Below are 23,479 nucleotides of genomic sequence, written 5' to 3'. Positions count from 1 at the left end.
ACTTGGTAATAAAAGGATTTCACCTGTTCACATTGGCTAACTTTTAAATATATTCAGAGTACATAAGAGCACAGGCACACCTGAATATCCACAGAACATGGCACAAGACTTTAGTGGTTCTCTCTCTCATAAAATAAAATGCTTCAAATACTTTTTTTCATATAAATTTGTTTATTTTTAATTTTATTTTTGGCTGCATACAGTATTTTTCTCTTTTTGTCTGTGTTGGGTCTTTGTTGCTGCGCTTGGGCTTTCTTTAGTTGTGGCGAGCAGGGGCTACTCTTCATTGCAGTGCATGGGCTTCTCATTGCGGTGGCTTCTCTTGTTGCGGAGCACGTGCTCTAGGCGTGCAGGCTTCAGTAGATATGGCACATGGGCTCCAGTAGTTGTGGCTCGCGGGCTCTAGAGCACAGGCTCAGTAGCTGTGGTGCACGGGCTTAGTTGCTCCGCGGCATGTGGGATCTTCCCGGACCAGGGCTCGAACCCGTGTCTCCTGCATTGGCAGGCGGATTCTTACCCACTGCGCCACCAGGGAAGCCTGCTGTGAATACTTTTTAAAAGTGAAAATCCAAGGCAGAACCAGAACAGGGGCCTCTAAAACACGTGGCCTGGAGCAGGGGTCCTTTTTGCCCAGGTCTAGAGCCAGGCTGCCTGAGCTCAATCACGGCTCCACCATCCACTAACTGTGAGCTTGGGGCAGGTTAGTTTCTCTCCTTGAGCCTTACTTTCCTCACCTGGAAGATGGGGGTAATGATAGGACTCACCTTACAGGACTGTCATGAGGGTTAAATGAGTCCATTCATGTAAAACACACAGAATAAGGCCTGACATATGAGAGCTATTATTTTTATAAAACTCAGCCACTCTGAGTGCTTTCAAAATCATCCACTCACACATAGCAGCAGTGGTCAATGTAGCCTTTACTCAAGATTTAGTAAGTGGGCCAGAGGCCTGGGGTTACATTATGCTTTCCACAGTAAAAACCCTAAAGTTCTCCTTTCAGGAAGTTCTGTTCTCTGCATTCTCTTTGGTTATCCTGCCAGCAGGCTCTCTCCAGTGGCCCCCTGGCAGCCCCTACCATTCTCATTCCTCATGAACAGAATTTACCCTCTTTGTCCTTGGAGAAGACTCATTCCCTTTCCTGTCTCCTGGTCTCGGAACCATTCAGTCATATCGTTTTTTTATTTGCACATGCGCTATGGGTCTCACCCTCCATCCCGATCATTCTATCAAAGTACTTCTTTCAAGGAGATAAAGCGTTCTCCCTCTGAGGATCCTGGCAGAGGACATTTTCTCCGTCCTTCTATGTGCGGGACTGAAAGCAGGGCCTTGGCGGGCTTGTGAGGCTCAGCTACACTATTTCAATGCTGCCTCTGCACCCACAGTTGAAGTGATCTCCCCAGAGGCAGGCCTGACCCCTTATTACAGACACCAGGGCCTGGCTTCCAGAGGCACAGATGGCGGTTGTGTGTGTGGAATGGCTGCACGGGCACTGCCCTTGGTTTCTGATGGGTCCCCAGGAGCAGGTGGGCTCACCAAGCTCCCTCCCGGGAATGGCCCCTTTCTAGTTCCCACTAGTCCCTTGCATTTTTTATCTTCACCTGAGGGCTTCTGAGAAGCTCTGCTCTGTGCTTTTCCCTAGCAACACAACGTTCTCAGCCTTGGCATTTAAAACCACCCCTTTTGCGTTGTTTCATCTTAAATAGAAAGGGAGCAAAGCAACTCAAGCGCCAAGATTAATGCGGAACAGCCCCCCTCCGCAAGGGTTCCTGATCAAGGCCTGATGTCCATCTCTGATGTAAAACAAAATATAAATTAAGATTTTGTGCAAAGGTATCTAAATCCACAAGCAACCGAGAGGTAATATTTTTTATCAGCTCAGATACTAGCTTAGATAACTGCATAATTTTAAAGGTTCACACAATGTGACCTCCAAAACTGAATTGAGACAGCTATGAAGTAGAGTTATAAATATATGTATATATATATATCTTTCTATTATATTGAGAACTAAAACCAAATCAGTAAATAAAGGATTTTGCAGCCTTCAAGCCATTATATTACTGCCACGTGGGCAGTGAGCCCTGAGGGAACTCAGGATGGAAACAAGGATTGCCCGCCATCTAGCAGTCATCAGACTGCAGCCGCCCCCGGACTGTGCACCTGAGAAAACTCAGGATTAGAAAGCAGAGGATACTGGCCCCAGATAGCTGAGGTGCATATCAAAGGAATGACTTCAGTGAGCCCAGGCTCTTGCATCTTCCCATACATAGAAGAGCACTAAATTCCTTAATGTGAGATATCTAGTTTTCTTTTATTAACAGTAAACTTTTGTTCTGAACTATCTGGTTTTGTTGCAAAAACTCCTATATGTCCTGGCTCCCCGCCTTCCTCTTCAGAACAGTTTTCTCAGCATTATCTGAGTTGCTGTCTCCCAGGCTTGAAGTCCTAAGAATGTCTGCAGAATGAAACAACTCTCAACTTTTAGGCTGTGCATTTTTTTTCAGTCAACCATATATACATATAACTTTTTTAACTTAACAAACATTTCATTGGAACTTGTTCTGTGCCAGGAAACGTTCTAAGAATGTTAACAAATATTGACTCACTGGCTCCTCATATCAGCCCGCTGAAGCGGGCACTACTATAGCCCCCATTTTACAGATGGGAAAACTGAGGGACAGGAGAATGAAGTAACTCACTCAAGAACACACAGCTGGTTGGGGGCAGCCGGGATGAGGAATCTAGGTCGTGGGGCTCCGGAGTCCAAGCTTTTTACACCTATACTGTCCTTCTAGAACTTCAAGGAGCCTAAGAAGTAATCTGTTTACCTGTGGGTCTATTCAATGACCAGACTCGTGGTGCGCACCCATGCTGGGCCAGGTCCACGCCGGGTGGTGGCCCCACAGAGGGGAAGGCGTTTGTGGTCCTCACCATGTCAGCATCCCAGTCCCAGGTCCACACTCAGCCCTGCCACTTAAGAGCAATGCAATCCTTGGGCACCTTACTGAACCTCTAGTCTCCATTCTTCCAGTTGTAGAATGAGGATCAGACCACTGACCCGATCGGGTGGTCTTGAGGGTGAAATGAATGAGCACTTGCAAAGCAGTATGCGAAGTCCTGATGAGTGCTCAATCCACGCCCTCCTCCTTCAGAGAAACATTTCCCACTCAGATTCTTGTTTCTATATCCATTTGTAGAGCCGTTCAGCAAACTTGCTTGTTTCACTGGGTGTTGGAGTGTGCTTGGTGCTGACAAAAGAAGGGTCAGCAGAGCCTGCGTGGCTCTGAGGGTTGACTCCAGGGCAGGTAGAAGTGATTTTCCAGGGTGGAGCAGGGTGAAACCTGGGGTTTGGAGCCAGACTTGGATTCCGATTCCAGGCACCCCTCCAACTTTATGATTTGGGGCCAGTCGTCTTACTGAGACGTCGTTGCTTCATCAGTGATGGCACCCATCACCTCGGATGGTGAGGGTATTCATGAGATGCTGTGTGTAAGGTACCCGGGGTGTGTACTTTTGTCAAGGCTGCTGTTGTGGTCACTCCTGGGGGCAAGGCCGGCGGGGGGCACTGAGAGGCAGATGCTAGCTCTGGGGTGGGGCGGGTGATGCCAGGCCCAGTTGGGGTGGCGAGACAGAAGCTGGGGACTCAGCCTGGATGCCCTCTGGCTTCAGCACCCGTCTTGCTGCTTTGCCTGGCCAAGGGTCTTTCATGGCCTGCCCTGTCCCTGGGCTCGGTCGTTATTTCCATCCAACCAGGCTGCCACCCTCCACCTGAACTCCTTCGAGGCGGGTGGCCTCCAGGGCCAGCAGGGAGCGCGTATTTACTTACACTGCCTCTGTCTGTTTATAGCGGTGGCACTGATGAGACCAGCGCTGTGGTTGGGCCTGGGTGGCTGCCCCACAAAAACAGCTTTCAGGCCACACTCGGCTGGAAAACTGGGGGCAAAAGCAGGGTGAGATAGAGGTCAAGGTCAGGCCAGGATCTGGCTCAGGCCGAGAGTGAAACAGACAGGCAGTAATAATAACACCTACTCTTTTTTAAGTCCTTACTACATACCAGATAGTACTCAGGGCTTCACATGCATTATCTCAGTAATTTATGCCACACAGAGGAGGAAACAGAGAGGCTGAGAAACTTGTCCAAGGCTGCTCAGCTACTTCTTAGGGGAGCTGGGATTTGAGCCTGATCTCTCTGAAGTCGGAAGTCTGTGCCTTCTCCAGCTTGGTTATTTTGCCTCCCCAGGTAAAAATGAATACCAGTATTTCTGTTTAAAGAATTTCTATAGTCCTCAAGGCAATTTTATAGACGAGGAAACTGATGCTCTGAGAGGACCAGTCGCTTGCCCACGGTTGCACAGGTGGAAGTGACTGAGCTGGAGCTCATCACCCAGCTCCTCCAAATTGCGAGGGAAGGAGCCAAGCAGCTCTCTTCTGATAGAAACTTTTCCTCTAGGAAAATGCATGGCGGAGTCTCACTGGTTCCTTCTCCTGTCATGACCACGTGGAGTGGATCTGAGAAGGACGGGTCTGCCATCTCTCTTTGGCTCTACGATAATAACCGCAGCTTGGCTGAGTGGTGATTAAGAGCTGCGTGCTGCACGTTATTTCATCAATTCCCTCAGCAGCTCCCTGAAGTAGGAACCACCATTTCCCCCGTTTTACTGAAGAGGAAACGGAGGCTCAGGGCGTTAGGAAGACTTGCCCCAGATCACCCAGCTACTGAATGCGGTGCGTTCACCCAGGTGGGTTTCACTTCAGAGCCCAGACCGGTCGCCGCTGCCTCCTGCCTTCTGCAACCCCCCCCCCAAACTGCTGGGGACCCTCCTGTCCCCCAGCTCTCCTCTCTCCCTGGCTGCGTCCACGCCTCACGCTTCCTATCTCTCTTTTCCCTTTCCCCCCATCTTTTGGATCTTGCTCTAGTTCCACGTCTTCAGCTAGGCTCCCTGATTTCCAGCAGGAGACAAGCCCTTGCCCCAGCTCTGTGGCCCTCAGGGCAGCAGGCAACCAGGCTACTTCACAGCTCTGGACTTCAGTTTCTGTAAAATGGGGGTATAACGGCTAGTCTGCACTCTGGGGTGTTGGTCAAATGAGTCACCAACAACAATGCCTACCGCTTCTGTTGCTACTGTGAGCAATCACAATATTTAATGAGTGCTTACTATGTGCTCTGCAGGGACCGGTGCTCTGCAGGCACGGGTAACTAAGGGATAAATGATGGAAAGGGGTGAACTAAGGGACGTGAGTGTTTCTGAGGTTCCTCTTAGCTGCTGTTCCCTCCCCTATTCCTATTCCTCTCTTATTTCTATATCCTATTCCTTTTCTATCCCCACGGAGCCTGGCCATGAGTAGAGTGCCATGTCTCAGAGCCCATGGAACGAGAAGGCCGCCAGATAACAGAGGTAGTGGTTGAGTGAGGCGACCCTGTCCCTCGAAGATGTAGCTGTGTCACTCCTCACGAATGGATAGGCCACAAGTCAGTCTTACATGAGGGAACCTAAAAACCATCCCCTAGGTAACCTCTGGTAACCATGCACCTTCTATTTCCAATTATTTTATTTTATTTATTTGTTTTTGGCTGCGTTGGGTCTTTGTTGCTGCGTGCGGGCTTTTCTCTAGTTGTGGCGAGCTGGAGCTACTCTTCGTTGCGGTGCGCGGGCTTCTCATTGCGGTGCCTTCTCTTGTTGCGAAGCACGGGCTTTAGGCACGGGGGCTTCAGTAGTTGTGGCACACGGGCTCAGTAGTTGTGGCTCGCGGGCTCCAGAGTTCAGGCTCAGTAGTTGTGGTGCACGGGCTTCAGTAGTTGTGGCTCATGGGCTCTAGAGCACAGGCTCAGTAGTTGTGGCGCATGGGCTTAGTTGCTCCGTGGCATGTGGGATCTTCCTGGACCAGGGCTTGAACCCGTGTCCCCTGCATTGGCAGGTGGATTCTCAACAACTGTGCCACTGGGGAAGCCCCCTGTTTCCATCTTACAACAACCCTTGACAGATTTGTGGAAGGCCAGCTCTTGCCTCCCTTGGCCCCTCCAGTCCCCTTCACTCTGCACTTGGGTTTATCCCACCGAGGAGAACCCCCTGGCCAGGGGGAACAGCCCTTGTTGGAACAGTTCAATTCTAGGGCCCTAGCGGGGCGGCAGGGCTCGTGTGATGTCGCTGGTCTCCACTCACAGGTCCAGTGCCCTGGTCGTTGCCTTTCTCTGACCGTCATACGAGATTAGAGTGGGCACAGAGGTAACTCTGCTCCCTCAGCGCAGGCCCTGGCATCCTCTACCTTTTTTTTTTCTGTTCTGGAGGCATCTGATGAGAACACAGCCTGGCTCTATAGGCCCTGCTAGGACCTTCTCCATATCTCACGCTGTCCCTCCCTCTCTAGCTCCAGGACTCAGCTCTGCTCCACTCCACGTGCCCTTCCTGCTGCCCATCTTTCTCCCTCTCTTCCTCTGCCTCAGGTGGGAGAGGCCTGCTTCCCCCTGGAGTGGTAAGTTCCAAGACTTGGGTGCAGCACAGGGAAGCAGGCAGAGCCACCTTCTTCAAGCTGGCTTTGGTTCAAGGCTGTGCCATCCAAGAGCTGGCTGGGGTGAACACAGCCCCCGTGTGGTCCAGCTTGTCTCCCTGGAGTTCTGTGTCAGGGTTTGGGGCCAGAGGGTCTGCTGATCATAAAGGACCACTTTGCCAGCATCAACTGTGCAAACATCTCCTTGGGGACTTGTAAGGAGGTGGGAGCCTGGGCCAAGGCAGGAGAGAAGTGGTCCTGGGTCTCCAGGTTGCATAGGACTCATCTTACAACTGCAAACCACAAAATGTTCCCAGGGTGAACTTAATGAGGAAAAGGGCAGTGACGTAACACAATACTTCTTTTACGGCGATTTCAGCGAATAATGTTCTCTGTGTTTTCATCCACACTTGCCAAGCGTTTATGGAGAGATTTGTGCTTGGAATGGACATCAGTGAAATCCTAGCTTATTAATAACTTATGGAATATAAATAAGTTTCTGTTAGTTTCCACAGCTTGTGGACTTTCGCCAAACTGGTGGGTATTTTCCAGGTGGTCTAACTTGGTGATGAGGAATACGCAGACATCAGAAAGACAGGCGGCCTGCCACCCAAGAGGCTGACACTGAGCCATGGCAAGAGGACCCAAAAAGTGGATGGGGGCGGGGTGCGGATGATGAGACAGCATGAACAAAGAAAAAAGAAAGAGTGAGCTTGACCCCAAGGCCTCTCTCTGTGGTCCACACCGTCCGGGAAGTGACCCTACTGTTTCCTCTTGCGGACAGGCCTGAAGTCGGCCAAGCCACCTGCTTCACCGGGCAGGGGCTGTCACGTGGTGTGGATTCGATTCCACTGCCACTGCCGTTTCATCTCTTCATTGTCACCATCCGCTGGCCCATTCATACCATAGGACTTTGAAGTGGGGATCAGGTCAAGGGTTTGCAAAGTCACAGGGCCACCAGGTGGGACTGAGCAAGGTAAGCGTGCATGGAGATGGGAGAGCGGGGGCAGAAGATCAGAGTGCAGTGCCGGAGCCAGAACAGGGTGAGGGGCGTCAGTGGGAGCTTGAGGTGGTGACAGTGATGGGAGATGGGTTCTGAATAGTGGTACTGATCCAGTGTAAATGTGTTTAGGATAATGGAAAAGCAATAGAAAAATAATTACTCTTGAAGGAAGGAAGGAAACTGAAGGTCTGCAGGTTAATGGTAGTAATGTATTAATGTTAATTTCCTGATGCTATTATTTTGGCTATGTAGGAGACTGTCCTTGTTTGTAGGAATTACATTTTGAAGTACTTGGGGGTGATGGGGCATCAGGTCAACAACTGCTCTCAAATGGTTCAGGAAAAAGAGTTATTTGTACTATTCTTACAACTTTTTGGTAAGTTTGAAATCATTTCAAAGGAGAAGGAAAAAGCTTTAAAAAGTTATTAAACATCTACTAAGAGTCAGGCATCTTTGCTCAGTGCTGTGGTTGAAAGCTAGGCTTTGCAAAATGTGCTGTGTGTATGCCACGGAATATTATACAGCCTTAAAAAGGATGGAAATTCTGACACATGCTGCAATATAGATGAACCTTGAGGACATTATGCCGAGTGAAATAAGCCAGTCTCAAAAAGACAAATATTGTACGATTTCACTTACATAACGTACCTAGAGCAGTCAGACTCACTGAGACAGAAAGTAGAATGGCGGTTGCCAGGGGTTGTGGGAGGGGGAATGGGGAGTTATTGTTTAATGGGTATAGAGTTTCAGTTGGGGCATATAAAAAGTTCTGGAGATGGATGTTGGTGATGTTTGCATAACAAGATGAATGTACTTAATGTCACTGAAAAAATGGTTGAGATGGTAAATTTTATGGTATGTATATTTTGCCACAATAAAAGAAACTGGAGGGGGAAAAAAAGCTAGGCTTTGGAGGTGAACAGCTTCTCAGCTCTGACACTTGTTACTGAGATCTCAGGTGAGTGCTTGTTTCTTTCTTTGTTACTGGTGACAAGGACACTGTCTTCATGGTGCAGAGTCAGAGACCCCATGGGGAAGCCCTTCGTGTAGCGGCTGTAGTGGACAGCATAGAGCAAGTTCTCAAAACAGACTACCTCCTCTTATTCTGATCATTACGCATCACTGACTCCATAACTCCGCAGGGCGGCTGTCGTTTTCCCCACTACCCCTCCTCCCACCTCCCAGACTTATGGACTATTCAGCCCCCAGCCCACTATCTTTCCCTTCCTAGGAACTTCTTCTGTGGACAGTTAGAGAGGTGGAGTGTATCCCAGCTGAAGACAGACATGAAAACTTACATGCTTATATATGCACAGACTGTCTCCGGAGGGGTCTGTATAGACCGGGTAACAGCGAGGGTATCTGGGAGCCTGGAGGGACACGGTGGGAAACTTCTCCTGTTAAACCCATTCGTACCCTTGGGATGTCTTCCCACATACAAGCATTATTCCTTTAAATAAATAAGATAATTAGCTGGATCAATCAATCAAACAAATTACCCAAAGAGGGGCGGCCCTCAATGACAACTGAGTTCCTTTTGGAGGATCTGTCTTTAGGCAGATAAGAGGAGTTCAGAGAAAGCCTCTCCCTGCATTTGCTCTTTTTCAAGGGCCTACAGCTCAAAGTAATCAGTGTACTGAAGCAGCTTATTTTGTGGAGGCACGTCCTCAACTCCCACCGTCATATTTTGGAGCGGCATATTCTGCTACCCTTCACTCTCATTTACAAAACGTTAAGCTGCATAAACTGATCAGTTCCACAGATAAGCCTTCTTCTGGCCTTGGCTCAGGGAGACTGCCTCTTGGGGCACCTCTGAGAGGCTTCTGAGAACACTGGGTGCTGGTTTCTGCCTGCTTCCTCCTTGTACCTCACACCCACCTCTCCATGCCGTCTACATCCTGTCACCCTCATGCATCCTTGGGTGGTTCTATGTAGACACCCAGACAGGGATGTGAGGGAACCGCAGACCCCCCTCCTATCTTGAAAATTCTAGAACCAAGATCGGGTAGCTTAACAATCTAGTCTCATGGAAAATTAAGGTCTAGAAGACAGCTAAAGAGATGTTTGAATAATTTAAAATAATCACAAGATAATGACCCTCTAGGGCAAGTATTTCAAACTCAAATGTCCTCAGGGGCCAGCAGGGTGATGGAAATGGGTGAAGCCGGCCAGTGGCATCTGCGTGTCCCACTCATCTGAAATGGTGGGCTGCTATCAAACTTGGGCTGATTGTTATCCAGTGGGAATATGAAAGTGTTTCCAAACCTTGACATTTTCCTTTAGGAGCCAGAAATACAGATCTATATGGAAATCTCCCCATTTAAAAATATCGGTAATTAATAGACAACAGTCACAACTCCTTGGCCAATAGAACATGGTTAGAGGGCACAGCAGAGCAGCCTGTCAGTTGGCAAACTCTGCCCTGTGACATGCACTTGAGTGAGGGGAGCAAAGGCTGGCTAGAACTAAGGGCATGTGTTGAGATGTAGAAGGAGGTCAAGTTGATTTGATTTGGGCCTGCCTTTGGAATGAAGGGAGGACCCCGGAGGACTGACAAGCTGGAACTTGTTCTGTTAGGTAATAGGGTGGCAGAGGAGCAAACAGCAAGGGGGACGGGGAAATGTGGGCTTTGAATTCAGAGAGGCTTGGCTTCAAACCTTGTTTCCCTACTTAATAGCTGTGTAATGAGTAAGATGCGTCACCTCTCTGAGTCTTGGTTTCCTCAGCCATAAAAGGGAGGATAGATCCTACCTAACAGGGTCATGAGAATTAAATGAAGTTGTGCCTACGAAAATGTCTACCACCTCGTAGATGCCTCGTTCACTCACTTCTTCCTTTCAAAGGTTTGTGAGTGAGGATGATACTTGATGAAAGCAGTGTTTCAGGAGGAATGGCCAAATGGCAGCTTGGAGACTGGAGTCAGAAAGACTGGCTAGGTCTCAGGCGGTGTGACCAGTTTGAGAGGACAGGTAATTATTACTGCACGGCCTTGGAGTTGAGCCCATCCCCAGGGACAAGACCATAAAAGCTGACCCACTGGCTCCTCCAAGGGTAAGATGGACAGTGTGCAATGCACAGTGCCAAAGAAAGCTTGGCTGCACCAGCTTTCCCGTCTGCTTCCCACCCCATCTTCGGCAGCCTTAGGGCAGCCGAGGGAGGCAGAGCCTGGCCTCTGGCCAGTGCTGATCCAGACGTGATTTTCGAGCCCAAACCTCAGTGCCAGCCTCAGGCACCAGCCAGGCCCTGACCTCTGCTGGGTCCCTGCACATCTCTATCTTTAGGAGCCACTGAAGGCCTTTCTGCAGAGCTCCTGGCAAAATTCTGACCTGCTTAGCAAACTCATCTTCAGAAGATGGCTTATAGCTTTTGAAAGCTTAGGAGGTTTAAATTACATGCAGACATTTCTAAGCCAAAATGGCCAAGTGCACAGTCCTTACAAGGGACTAATGGGAGAATTAGCAAAAAAAAAAAAAAAAAAAAAAGAGAGAGAGAGATGATAGTCTTGCATCTCAGGAGCAGAAGAGACACTGATTTTATACACTATGTAGACACTATGTTTATCCACTCATCTAATTAAACCGTCATTACCAGTCAGCATCACTGACTTTCCAAAGTTGTCCTGAAGTGAAAATGATTTTTAATGTGCATTAGAATCATCTGGAAGGCTTGTTTGCCCCTTCACCAAGTCTCTGAATCAGTAGATCTGGGATCAGGGCTGCATTTCTACCAATTCCAGGGTGATACTCATGCTGCTTGCCGGTGGCTGGGTGGTATGCTTTCAGAAGCACTGCTGTAATGAATCTGCTAGTATTTATTCAGCCCACAGTGCTAATGAGTGTTACAGAATGCATGGGAATCCCAACACCCATCCCCTGATGAGTAGACAGAAGTTAACGTTGAACGACAGAAATAGGATAAAACAACGATTGATTGAAAATCTGATCTAGGAGCCACAAACTTCACTGTAAGCCAAGGAGTTAGACAGTCACGACCAGGTGGACATGGCGGTTTGGCAATACCAGTCAAGCACTTAGGCTGGTAACTGGGAACATGCTGGGGGCGATCGTCTCCAGTAGTAATTGTAGACACTGCCCCAGGTCAAAGAACTGGACTACAAAAATGAGCATGGGGTTCTTCGTATCACCGTGACTCTAAGGCTTTGATGGTTTCTAAAGGTTGGTAATATTTGGTGATGTCTTACAAAGGTTAGTTCTGTGCTTCACAAGGCTTTTACAAATGGCAGTGGCTTTTCCAACTATAAGGAGAGAAGCCTTGAGGTGCGAGACAACTAGATTCTTGTTTAGGAGTGAATATAGCAAGGGTGTTTCGGGATGAGATATTTTTGGTGGCCTCATCTTCCTCAGGGAGGAATTCTTCTACCGTATCTCAGAACACACGAATTTTCTAGGCTCTGCATGCCTCACCTAAGACACAAGCATGAGGACTCCGCTGAGAATGCAAAGAGGCTGAGCAGGTGACCCGCTATTAAGGAGAGGGCAGAGGTGGCTCTGGGCTTCCCAGCCCCTCTGGTGCTGTTTGCCTGGTCTCATTTTCCCAGCCTGCCGATTTAACTACATTTGCTCAAGGGAATGTGGGCACTACTTCCATTACAATTTGGCTCAGCTAAGAGTCAAAGTCAGCCCTCTGTCCCAACAGTAGTGACGTTTAGTTACTCCTGTAATCTGATGATTTCATTTGAAAAAATTATCTCTAGTCTAGAGTGACTTAGTGGCTGTAACACTGATTTACAAAAAAGGAACAAAATTCCTTGGTATCTTGGCATATTTAACATTCTGTGAAAATTAGGGTGTTTCTCATCAACTGGTACACCCTTCTCTAGTAATGGAAAAAAAAGAAAATTGAGATGGACCAAAAACTGTCCACCAAAAAGCATACACAACAGTCACTTGGGCATTTGTGGGCAGGACACCTTCTCTGGGTTGCTCTATTCTACCCTGTCACTGGGTTGAGGTCAGTGTTGGATGGGCAGGATTTTGGCCGCGTCGACAGAAAGGGGCTCTGCTGAGGCCTCCCTCCGGTGGCAGAGGCCTCCCAGGGAAGGAGGCTCATGGTCTTGAAGAGGGGATTCTAGTCTGACAAGCTTCCTTGCAGAGCATAGGACTGGTAAGACTGGTCATTGCATGTTTACCTATTAGTGGAGTGAAGAGGACTAGAGGGGCCCTTCTCTGGGTACTGAGGACTTGGTAGTTGAATCCCAAACTGAAAAGGACACCAACCTGTTTCAGCTGGAAGCAGAACACACTTCAGAAGTAACTGCCGCCTGCCCTAAACACGTGGTCAGCTTGCTTTAAACTAAGGGCACATGTTGCCCAAACATCTTGCTAAATATGGAAGTGCAGTCCTAACTTACAGGTATTGATGGTAAAGGTGGAAGTCTAAACAGGTTAAAGTCTGAGTAACAATATCCAGGAGTAGACTCAACTAAGAACGAAAGACACTTAGTTTGAAGTAATTTTTGATATCATCCAAGGCTTGGGATGCAAAATGCCGAGTCATCACCAGGAACCTGTCAGAAACACTCTCAGGTCCTCCCAGAACTTCTGAATCAGAATATGCATTTTTTTCTTAAAATCCCCAGGTGACACTTCCGCAAACAAGTTTGGGAAACACTGATAGAGCACACTATGCTCAACTAAAGACCGGCATCAGGAATAGTCCGGGGAAGAGAGGAACGTCTTGCTCACTTCCAGCTACACCCACTAGCTGCAGGACGACGGTAGTTCCAAGGCATGTCTACCAGCCCTTCACTGCCATTAAGTCGTGTTGTCCACAGGAATGGCATGCAGGCCGAGGAAAAAGGTTACACTGCGCACCTGGGGTCTAAGAATTAGTCGAAGCTTCAGAGTATCAAATGATTTAATTACAAAACTTAAGCCACTTATTAATTATTCACCTTCTAAAAAACACAAACATGAGAATAAAATAAACACACCCAAGACTCACTAGCCCTTGCAGGATAGGAAGAAGCCCTGGATAGAGAGCCTGCAAATGTTTTTCCTTATACTTAAGTCTACATTTCCTCATGCATTCTAGGGTCCCATGTTTTGACACCTCTTACAGGGGAAAGGACACGTAGGCTAAAGAGTCATGGACAAGAGGGTCACGACAACCTTAAAGCTATCTGATGCTAATGGCTTGTACACTCTTATTTGCAACTCTGAGAAACAGTATCAAATAAGCATTGTCAAATACCTACCCCTGGCTAACCTTTACTGTCATTCTTTGAAATTGCATCTTTGGGACTGGTTATGTTCCTTCATTGTAGCTCTTGCTTATCCCCAAGAACAAACCCTAAAATACATACACAGTCTCTAAGTTCAAGTACAAAGGTTTGTTTCAGGACAACCCCAAGTTGATGTAGTGTTTCTTAATGTATCTGTAGTGTCTACTGGGTGTCACCCCTTGGACAGGCTGGCCAGAGGGCAGCACGACGTGGGGCCCACATGGTCAACTCTCCTACTGGCCCACTGGCTCCCTACTTTATCTGGACACCGCCCCAAAGTCAACGTTGAATTGTGAAGTCAGTGATGACCTTGGCCTGTCTTCACTCTGAAGTTGTACTCTTATGTAACTGAATCCAGTTCCTCACCATTAATTCAATGGAGCTTCCAAAACGTGTCAGGCATATTCTAAAAAGAAAAGATAATCATATCAAAATGTTAGTTTTGTGTTATGTTTAATTTTATGTCCCCAAAGGAATTAAACTAGAAAGAAAGACTTGAAATGAATGTTTTACACTCCATAATGGAATTGAGGTCTTCTCCTAACATAGATAGGTACAAAGGGACAATTTCTCTCGAGTGCCCCACGTGAGCCTGATGTTCTCACTTTGTTCACTCACTGATGCTTATTTTATTTATCAAAAGTAACAGACATCTTAAAGAATCTTATAAAGAGAACACCGAAGTAGAATGAGGGGATGAGGCACACCCTGATGGTTACCAACAATGGCTAAGTTAAGAGTCCGCCACTGCTTACTTGGTGATTGCTGCTTATGTTTACTAATGTCTCCCAAGCTCTGCAAAAAGCATTGTTTTGTGCATCTAGCTGATTTTTAAAATTAAATTTCAAATGTAAAAAAAAAAAAAAAAAAAAGGAGTGCTCATATCAGAAGAGTCCCACGGTAACTGACAATGGTGAATTGAAATCCTTACTGAATACAAGGAAACCCAGCAGGGCTTAAAGCAGACTCTGAGCCCCATTTAGGATGCCGCTTTAGAATGCATTGCTTGATTTTATATAAAAACTGTAAACCCAAGTTAACTCATGTCCAGGGGAGAGCCTCATTTAAACAATTTCAGAACAACAAGACTTTCATCTGAATTTGCCTTGTGCACACCAATCATCCCAGGTGGTTTCTAATGAAACATCTATTCACAGCTTAAACGTTCAGTTCTGCTGGCACAGAACATCATACTCACGGACACAGGAAAACATTACTAATTAGTTCTCAGTAAAAAATGACTCATAACAAAATGAAGTCCATTTGAGGTAAATACTTTTCTGAATAGGCAAGAAACATGACCCTCAATAATGGCTTACCCCTTTTCTATCCATTTTCTATATCTATAAGCCAGAGGTGAATGTTCCTGGACAAAAGACGGGATACTGGACCTTAGGAAGCATCCTGGGATGGAGCTGGAGGGTCCTGGCTTTCAGGCTCTGGAGGGGGTGCTGGCACAGCTTCTTTTTTCTGGGCCGCCAGGAACTCATGAATTGCTCTTTCTATCTGTGGCCTGAAGATGTGGTTTAGTTTGGGATCCACCACCTGGGAAATAATTCTGTCCACTCCAGCTTCCAACATCCCTGACCTTGAGGAGACAAATAGATCATTCCATTATTTAGCCTCCAAGTGTCATGGGAGAGCCCAATAAATGTCCACCTGGTCCAAAGTACAGCCCCTTGAGGGAGTTCTTTCACAGGGCGGTCCACTTACCACATAGGGTTCAAGCAATGATATCTTTAGAGGGCAATTCACGACCAGCGGCTATCATTATTCCTAATTCACAATCTCATCCACTCCCACCTCAACCTTGTACAAAAGAACCAAACAAAACTGTCCCAGAGACAAAGAGCAAGTAACAATATGGTAGGAAAGAACCGACGGCACGGGGAGAGTTGAAAACCTCAATCTGTCAAAGCCAGCAAGCCTCCCACTTGACTCCATTTCCTTCAATATCTATCCTCTCACAAGTCAAAGCGGGAGAAGCAGCCTCCAGCAGCAACCTGGCTAGTAAGCCCTAAATCTTATATAACACAAACCAGTCAGGGCTGGGAATGTTCACAGCATCACCAGCAATTCAACAAGGCCTTCGGCTGTGGTTGTTATCTATGACACATACTAGGTAACCTGGAAGCAAACAAGTAAACAGACAAGAAACAGACTGGTTCTCAGCTCCTAATGGGCTAAAATACATCCCCGATCCTTTCTGAAATAGAGCAAAAATTAGTCAAGATGTCTATATTCAAACACCAGGGGTGGGTAGTGAGGAAGATTACGGTCATAGGAAACAAATCTCATTTGAAGAGTTTGGAAAATAGTCCATGCAGGGTCAAACTGAATTGTTCTCCTCAAAGGATTAAAACAGTCAAATACCATCACAAGCATGGTGGACAGGTTTTACTTACTTTCCTTTAGACTTGAGTTCTTAGGCCATTCAAGCTTTTGCTTGGGTAAAAATAGGTCCTGCAGTAATGGGGCAAATGGTGTGTCAGGGTACAGCCAAGGAGACAACTGGGTGAACACACACAGTGATAAGTGAGATGAGAAACAGGCCTTGAACTGGTTAGGCTGAGTAGTGAATAAAGTGCTTCCTAGATCCAGTGGTAACTGACAGCTTATCAACAGAAAGCCTAGATGTAAACAGACCACCACTAGAGTACAGGGGCACTTTCGGGCAGACCCCAACAGACAACGTGTGCCCTTAGAGATGAGCACCGTGGAACACAGAGAGGTCAGCAGCAGGCCATGGGTCGGTGGGGAAGCAAAGCCACCTCTCCTTAGGCACAAGCCAACGGCTGTCCACCTACACCACCCTGCTTCCCAGGTCAGATTCACAGGGGTCTTTACTGGAGGTGAAAGCCTGACCAAGGAAAACAAAGTACCAAGAGTGTAGCTCCCTTTCTTGGAGATTTTAAAAGTGTTTGGAGAAAACAGCATCTTGTCAGGAGCCTAAAACAGAAGATGAAATGAACAAATATGCAGTTAAAAGACTTATCAGTCATAATTAGGTTCAACAGTAGAGGTTGATTTCCCGTTAAGCCCTCCACGCTGCAGAACTGGGATACAGCTTCTGGGCCTGAACGGCCAGGCCAGCCAGCCAATGCTGAGGGCTGCAGTGTTTCATCTATAGGGTTAAGTAGCAAATCTTCACTTTAAAACTTCATTAGAATTTGCCTCAAATTCAAAATGTTAACGAGAATCACAGAGAAATGTCTCAGTATCACATCCAAATTCATGTTTTCAGGTTAAATACATTCTAGATCAAATCAAAAAGGAGGAAATATTTACATAGGTGGTAAAACTATGAAAAAAAAGCAAGGAAAGAACGACCATCCAACTCAGAAGTATGGTAACCTTCTGAGAGGAGGAAGGTATATCAAGGAAGGAGGGAAGCAGGGCCGGGGTGTTTTGGAGGGTGCTGGTAAGTTCTATTTCTCAACCTGGGTGGTGACTACAGGGATGTTCTAGTTTCTAGTTACTTGTTATACTGCATCTCTGTTCTAAGCACTTTTCTGTGTTACACTTCATATTAAAGGTATATAAAGAGAAGCGCCACATGCATACCTCAAGAATGACATCATTGTGTATTAGAAATCAACAGTAATGTTGACAGTTTTCATACCATTAGTGGCACCCTTTCAAATATTTCAAATATTTGGTGTTTTGACTTAGTTTCTTAATATGCTTGCCAATCTTTTAGAAAGTAGGGTTAAAAAAAAAAAGTTTCATCTGATTTGTTACTGCAGCTGTCAAACAGGTTTTTTGTAAGGATTGGCAGTAACACAGATAGGGACCAGTGCCAGACATGAAATAGTTGCTCAGTAAGTGGAAGCTATCGTCCCCTTGTCTCTGAAGGATCCCTGTGCCACAGTCCGCTCCCTAGAGAAACAGAAAGGCAATGGGTGATAAATCCAGAATGACAAGGCGCTGGGCATCTTTTGGTATCATCCTTCTTCCCTAACTCTGAGAGCTTTTATAAATTTTAGATTCGTTTAAAAAGATTCAGATTTCATCAGCCGTACAGCCATACTGAAAGTGCCAGCTTGTTAATAAGCATCCTTTTCTATTTTACAAAACTTCTTATTTTGCAATTATATATCCATAGAAAGTTGCAAAGAATTACATAGGGAGGTCCACGCACTCCTTTACCCAGCCACCCCGAATGCTTGTACTGTGCACAACTGCAGTACAATACCAAAGCCAGGAACACAGGCAAAAGGAAAAATTCTGTAACTATATGTGGTGATGGATGTTAACTAGACTTACTGTGGTGATCATTTCAAAATATATACAAATATTGAATCTTTATGTTTGAAACTAATTATACCTGAAACCAATATGCTGTATGTCAATTATACCTCCAAAAAAAAAGGGGGTGGGGGCAAAAACCCAGAAGACCAGCACGGGTACTCTCCTGACCTCGTTTACATCTCAGTTACAGCTGCACTCATGTGCGTCTGCGTGGGTAGCTCTGCACAACTTTATCATGAGGAGCTTCATGTAACCACCACCACAATTAAGATACTCACCTGTACCCCACCCCCTTCATGCTACCCCTTTCTAGCCACACTCACCGGCCCCCCTGACCCTAAGCCCTAGCAGTCACTAATCTGTTCTCCATCCCTATAATTATATGTTAGTTCACGAATGTTACAGAAATGGAATCGTGCACCACTATATTTTTGATACTGGGTTTTTTTTCACTCAGCACAATTCCCTGATATTTCTATTTTTAAAGAGGAAGGCTTCACAAGCTTTTAGATATTCTAGGAGAGATAGTGGATCAAGAAAACCTGAACATAAGCGCTGGTATTAAGAGCAAAAAAAGGATTCTGAATGGATTAGAAAAAGCTTATCTTAGGACACTGGATTTCATGAGCCACCACCACTTTTGTGCCAGTGACACTGAGAAGTCACTTGGATGAGCAATCAGTAGCACCTCATTAACTAAGGTTCAGTTTGCTACTGTGAAGAATATACTTTGATAAGACTCCATGCCTTCCTGAAAGCTGCCATTACACTTTAGAGGGGCCGTGTGGATTCAGAAAATTTGTGTAACCCACACTGACTTACTTGTGAGAAGATCCAGCTGCTCTTGCCCAAGACCCAAACATTGATGTATCAGTATGAACTCCAGCTATGTTCACATTACACTGAAAACTTCAGAGAGTATGAAATATGTCTTCCAATTTGGAATATCTTTCCTGGTAGAGGTGTGCATGGGAGGCCTATGTGGGTAGCAAGAATTTCAATTGAGCTCTTTTGCTTACTGAACCTTAATTTTAATAGGGGCGGGGTCTGCTGTAACTTGTATGTCATATTTGCTGGAAAATACCATGCACCTTGACCAAACAGTGCCTTGCACTGGCCTTCTTGCGAGTCACACTTGTGATTACTGCCTTTTCGCTCTCAATTCTGCTTACTTACTGAACCACACTCTGCCTCAGACCATTTCGCAATTGGTTTTTGTTCATCGTAGGATTCCACTCCTGCTTGTCCAGATGTGTTGACACAAAATTATCCACTTTCTGCCTCAGGTTTTGGTAAGCTGGCTAAAATATTAAAAAGAAGGGGCAAGGTCAGAAGTTACATGCACCAAAGTTTTGGAAATCAGTCATTCAGAACACTGCTTTTCATAGAAACGCAGAATTTCAGGTCCTTAAATACACTCCCATCGTGTCCGTGAAGATCACCACGCAGCATGGCAGAGCGTGGATTAATGACCAACATGTGTGCCTGCTTCATGGTGGGTAGGTACAATGCCAGATGTTTTATCACCCCACTTACTTTTCAAATAACTCTACGAGGGAGGTCCTATTGGCTCTCTCCTGCTCTCATGTTAGAGGATACAGGCTTAGAAAAAGTAAACAACTGGCCTACAAGGCTAAAATGTGGCAAAGCCAAGGTGAGACCCAGGCCGTTTCCAAATCCAAGGAAATGGGCTCTAGTCCAGATCCACTGCTTACTAGCTCTGACTTTCAACAGGTCAGCCAACCTGAGTCTCAGTTATTTCCGTCTGTAAAACAAATACTACTGCCCTGTTTACCTCATAGGGTCTTCTTGGCAACAAGCAAGGCCTCAGGAAAGTTCTCCACATAAAATGAAGGGCCACCCAACCCTCAGCATGACTCATGAATGCAGACTGAAGTCAAAGCCTACGGAACACTGGGAAAGGCTGAAGGGAAGCAAAACTTAAGTCCCAAAAGGAGCCTGAGAGGCACTTATTGGTCTCAAATGTTCTAGACCCAACTAGGATCAGAACAAAATCAGAAAGGAACTTGACGAACACGAGGAATCCATGTGAACATAAGGAATGCATGTTCTAAGCCTCCAAGACCTTCTGGCACCACCAGCTGTTCTTCTCCAAACCAGGTGTAGCAGTGCGCACTGCTGTTCACACTTCATTCCTCTCTCCTCCCACTGTGGGCAGAGAATACTTCCCTACCCCAGTGACACTGCGTTTAGCAGTGTGATTTGCTCTGGCCAATGGGGTGTTAGTGACAAGAGGTCCTAAATGTGGCTGTGCCACCTGGCTTGGCTCTTGTACTCTGGTGACCTTTGATGACAGTTTGTCCTTTGCAGCCCCTGTCCATTTGTCCTGGGACCTATAGGATGAGCACATGTGCAGCAGACCTACCCCAACCCACAGCTTGGACCCAAGCCCAGGCCACCTACAGCTGAGCACCAAGCCTATCTAGATCAGAGGAACTTTAGCTGACTTGTAGCCCCATCAGCATGAGAACAAATGCTTGTTGTAAGTCACTGAGATTTGGTTTATTATGTAGTGTTACTGTGACAAAAGTTTGCTAACAGTCAGGTAAATGAAACTGACAAAGGAATCAATAGGCCTCAACTCCATGAATGGGCTCTTCTCAAAGGCCATGACTCACAGACATAAAGACTCTCCACCAAACCTGGAGAGAGTAAGGCAGGGAGACGGGTGAGGACTAAAATTCACAGATACCCATGTACTGTCTGCCTAGCAACTCCTTTTTCCTGGTAACCATCTTCCCCTCTTCATTACCCACTACTGTGGGTAGGGCAGTGGGTGCCATGTTCTCCTGGCTACAGGGGTGGGTGCCTACCCGTGTTGAGACAATGCAGACACTTACTGGGATTTTTTGAACTGGAGCTGTTTCTAGAGGAAGAAGCTGTAAGATGTAACCAACAGATACTAGTAACCAAATGGATGACTGTGCTCTGCAGTGACAGTTAAAAGGTTGTGAAGAATAGGCATGAGAGACAGCACTAGCGGAGCATCCCTGGTTCCAAATGCGTCCCTGCCCTTCTGGCAGTTTGTTCGTTCTACCTTTCCTTAGATCCCATGAGCCAACAGATTCTCCCCTTTGCTTACAGGAGTTAGAATTAGATTTGTAGCTTTTAACCATTAATACTGATACTATACCTTCTACGATTCAAAATAACTCACCCAGTTTTAGATAGAAACGGTTCCCAGGGAAAAGGACAAAGGACAGCTAATGTCACCACCAAACCTTAATAGACCCTGACAATATAGAATAATCCCTTCAGTTCATGAAGTGAAAGGACCTAATGTGCCTGCCACTAACATTTTATTATACTTACTATCGCCATCTCTCTCTCCTCTTCACCTATCAGTTTGTTCTGTTTGTTTATATTTTGGATGCACTGCAAAGTAAATTACAAACACCATCAGTTCACTTTTCCTTAACTACGTTTGCAGTCTGGGGCGGAGCCTAACAAGATGTAAATCTGACAAGTTGTCAGGTGATGCTGATGACCCAGGGGCCACACTTCGAGAACCACGGGACTAAAGCAACAAAGGATGTGCCTAAAACACACTATCTTCAAGAATGAAGACAACCAGGTGACTACCAGAAAGAACATCTAAGGAGGTGTTAAGTGGTGAAGGCTCCAATTCCCTCTCCCCCAACAGATTCTCAATACCGATTTAAAGAAATGTATACTACATTGATCAAGCTGCACAAAACCCAGTGAGACAAATGACACATGAGTGGAGAACTTGCAATGGGAAGTTGAGAACACCTAGTCCTGGAAAAGGTGAAAGCTCTGTCAATATGTACCTGGGAACCTCAAATAAGGAAAATTAAATACTCCATTTCAAGGATAGCACTTCTCCTTGAGTTTTTAATCTTGGAGAATAACAGCATACACCACTTACGATTTATACTATCTGGTCTACGTTTCAGTTTTTTACCCTAGAATATGATCTTTGAGGACTGGGTAGTGACTTGCTCGTTCCTGTATCCACAAACCCCATCAATAAATGTTTAATGGGTACATGGACAAGGTCTTTCCGTATTTTTAAGGCCTAGTTTTAAGCTCACAATCTTGCTGTGAGGTACGCAAAGGATTTCCATGATAGGCTCAGAGAGGAGAAATCACTTCCCTCTAGCGGCCCATTCAGTAACAGAGCCTCCTAAGTCTACAACCACAGTCTTGTCGGAGAAGCTTCTGAAAAGGGAGTAAACGAATATTCCAGCAACTGCTGTCTGTCTGACACTTAACACACGTGACTTCACTGAATACAAATGAACCTTGGCAAGTAGGTAAAGTGAAACAGCATTGTACTAGCTGTTGACGTGGTTGACCTATGGCATTAGGATCTAAAATAGGCACCAAATCCCTTTCAATCAATGATGGAGAACAAAATAGGGCGCTGATTTTACAACAATGTACCTTAATTAACTGTGCATGCAGGTCTGCAAATCACTAAGCTAGAGAAAAAGAACAAAGAGTTATTACAGGCTGATGATTGTGTATTCAAACCATTCACGCTTACTTACCTGGTTTTCTCCACTGTTTTTAACGTACTGAGATTTGTTACTGAGGGCCTTAAAGGAGTCCCATCTTGGGAAAGACAGGAGATAGGCTGTGAAACCGGTATTGGATCCCCAAGTTGAGAGATGCGACTGGGCTAAGTCGCACACAGTAGTGATGGGGCTGGGAGCCGAACCCACGTGGGCATCCCTCAGAAAGCTTCCTATACTGCCCTAAGCGGTCTCCTCGCTGCTGACATTTTTAAGGTGTCTTTTGTTTTCCTCTCTCCTTTGGAAATGTGAAATGCAACCCTGGAAGCCTCATGCCCAGCCCGGCCCGCCTGAGCCCAGGCGGCCTAATCTACCTTTGTGTCCACGTCGGCCAGGCAGTCCCGGCGGAAGCTGTCAAACAGGCCCCGGCTCTTGAGCTGCTCCACGATGAGCGCGATGAGCTGCGGGTCGCCGGGAGGCAGTGAGGCCGGGTTGATGGGGCCGCCGCTCCCACCGGCCCCCGTCGCGCCTGTCGTCGCCCCCGCCGAGGCCTGGCCGGCGCCGCCGCCGCCCACCGCGCCGGTGCCCCCTCCGCCCCCGCCGTCCGCCATAGCTGCGCCCCGTGCCCGCGAAGGAGACTGAATACGGATTCCTCTCAAGGACAGAGGGCCTGGGTCGTGTAGAGGTGGCCGAGGGGCAGGAGGAGGAGGCGGCGGCGGCGGGGGAGGAGGAAGCGGTGGCAGCGGGGACGGCAGCGGCGGAGGCGACTGCAGGTTCTGAGGCAGCAGAGGTGGGGGTACAGGCGGCAGAAACCGCCCACCCCATCCAGGGCGCTCTCCGGGTGACGACACCGCCGACCTCTGCATTGTGGGGCAGGAGGTTTTCCGGCAGTCATCTCCGGCTTTCTTATAGGCAGAGGTCTGGCCGACGGAAACTACATCTCCCGGCAGGCTCCGGACTCTCGTCTCCAGTTTGCGGGGCAGTATGGGACTT

At 46.9% G+C, this 23,479-nt stretch overlaps 1 protein-coding gene across 7 annotated transcripts; it reads right to left on the bottom strand.

Annotated features, from left to right (window-relative positions):
- Window positions 1–13,351: 13,351 nt before the first annotated feature.
- BOD1 (biorientation of chromosomes in cell division 1) lies at window positions 13,352–23,477 on the bottom strand (the record flags this gene model as incomplete). 7 transcript variants are annotated; one of them, XR_014262055.1, is made up of 5 exons in its annotated part: window positions 22,861–23,373; window positions 21,321–21,383; window positions 19,164–19,288; window positions 15,056–15,324; window positions 13,352–14,142 (listed from the first exon to the last, which is right to left on the bottom strand). XR_014262055.1 is itself a non-coding variant. In XM_082456566.1 (5 exons), the coding sequence occupies exons 1-4, from the start codon at window positions 23,350–23,352 to the stop codon at window positions 15,129–15,131; spliced, it is 876 nt and encodes a 291-aa protein (XP_082312692.1). In that variant the 5' UTR covers window positions 23,353–23,362. The 7 variants fall into 7 exon arrangements, 6 of the variants coding, with proteins under 6 accessions (XP_082312692.1, XP_082312694.1, XP_082312693.1 ...); XM_082456566.1 differs by having other exon boundaries at window positions 15,128–15,324; window positions 22,861–23,362; XM_082456568.1 differs by lacking the exon at window positions 15,056–15,324 and having other exon boundaries at window positions 22,861–23,477.
- Between the last annotated feature and the right edge of the window lie 2 nt (window positions 23,478–23,479).

Source organism: Balaenoptera physalus, assembly GCF_965194825.1.
Source record: "Balaenoptera physalus genome assembly, chromosome: 3".
In the NCBI taxonomy this organism is placed as follows: domain Eukaryota; kingdom Metazoa; phylum Chordata; class Mammalia; order Artiodactyla; family Balaenopteridae; genus Balaenoptera; species Balaenoptera physalus.
This window is presented reverse-complemented; position numbering and strand designations above follow the sequence as displayed.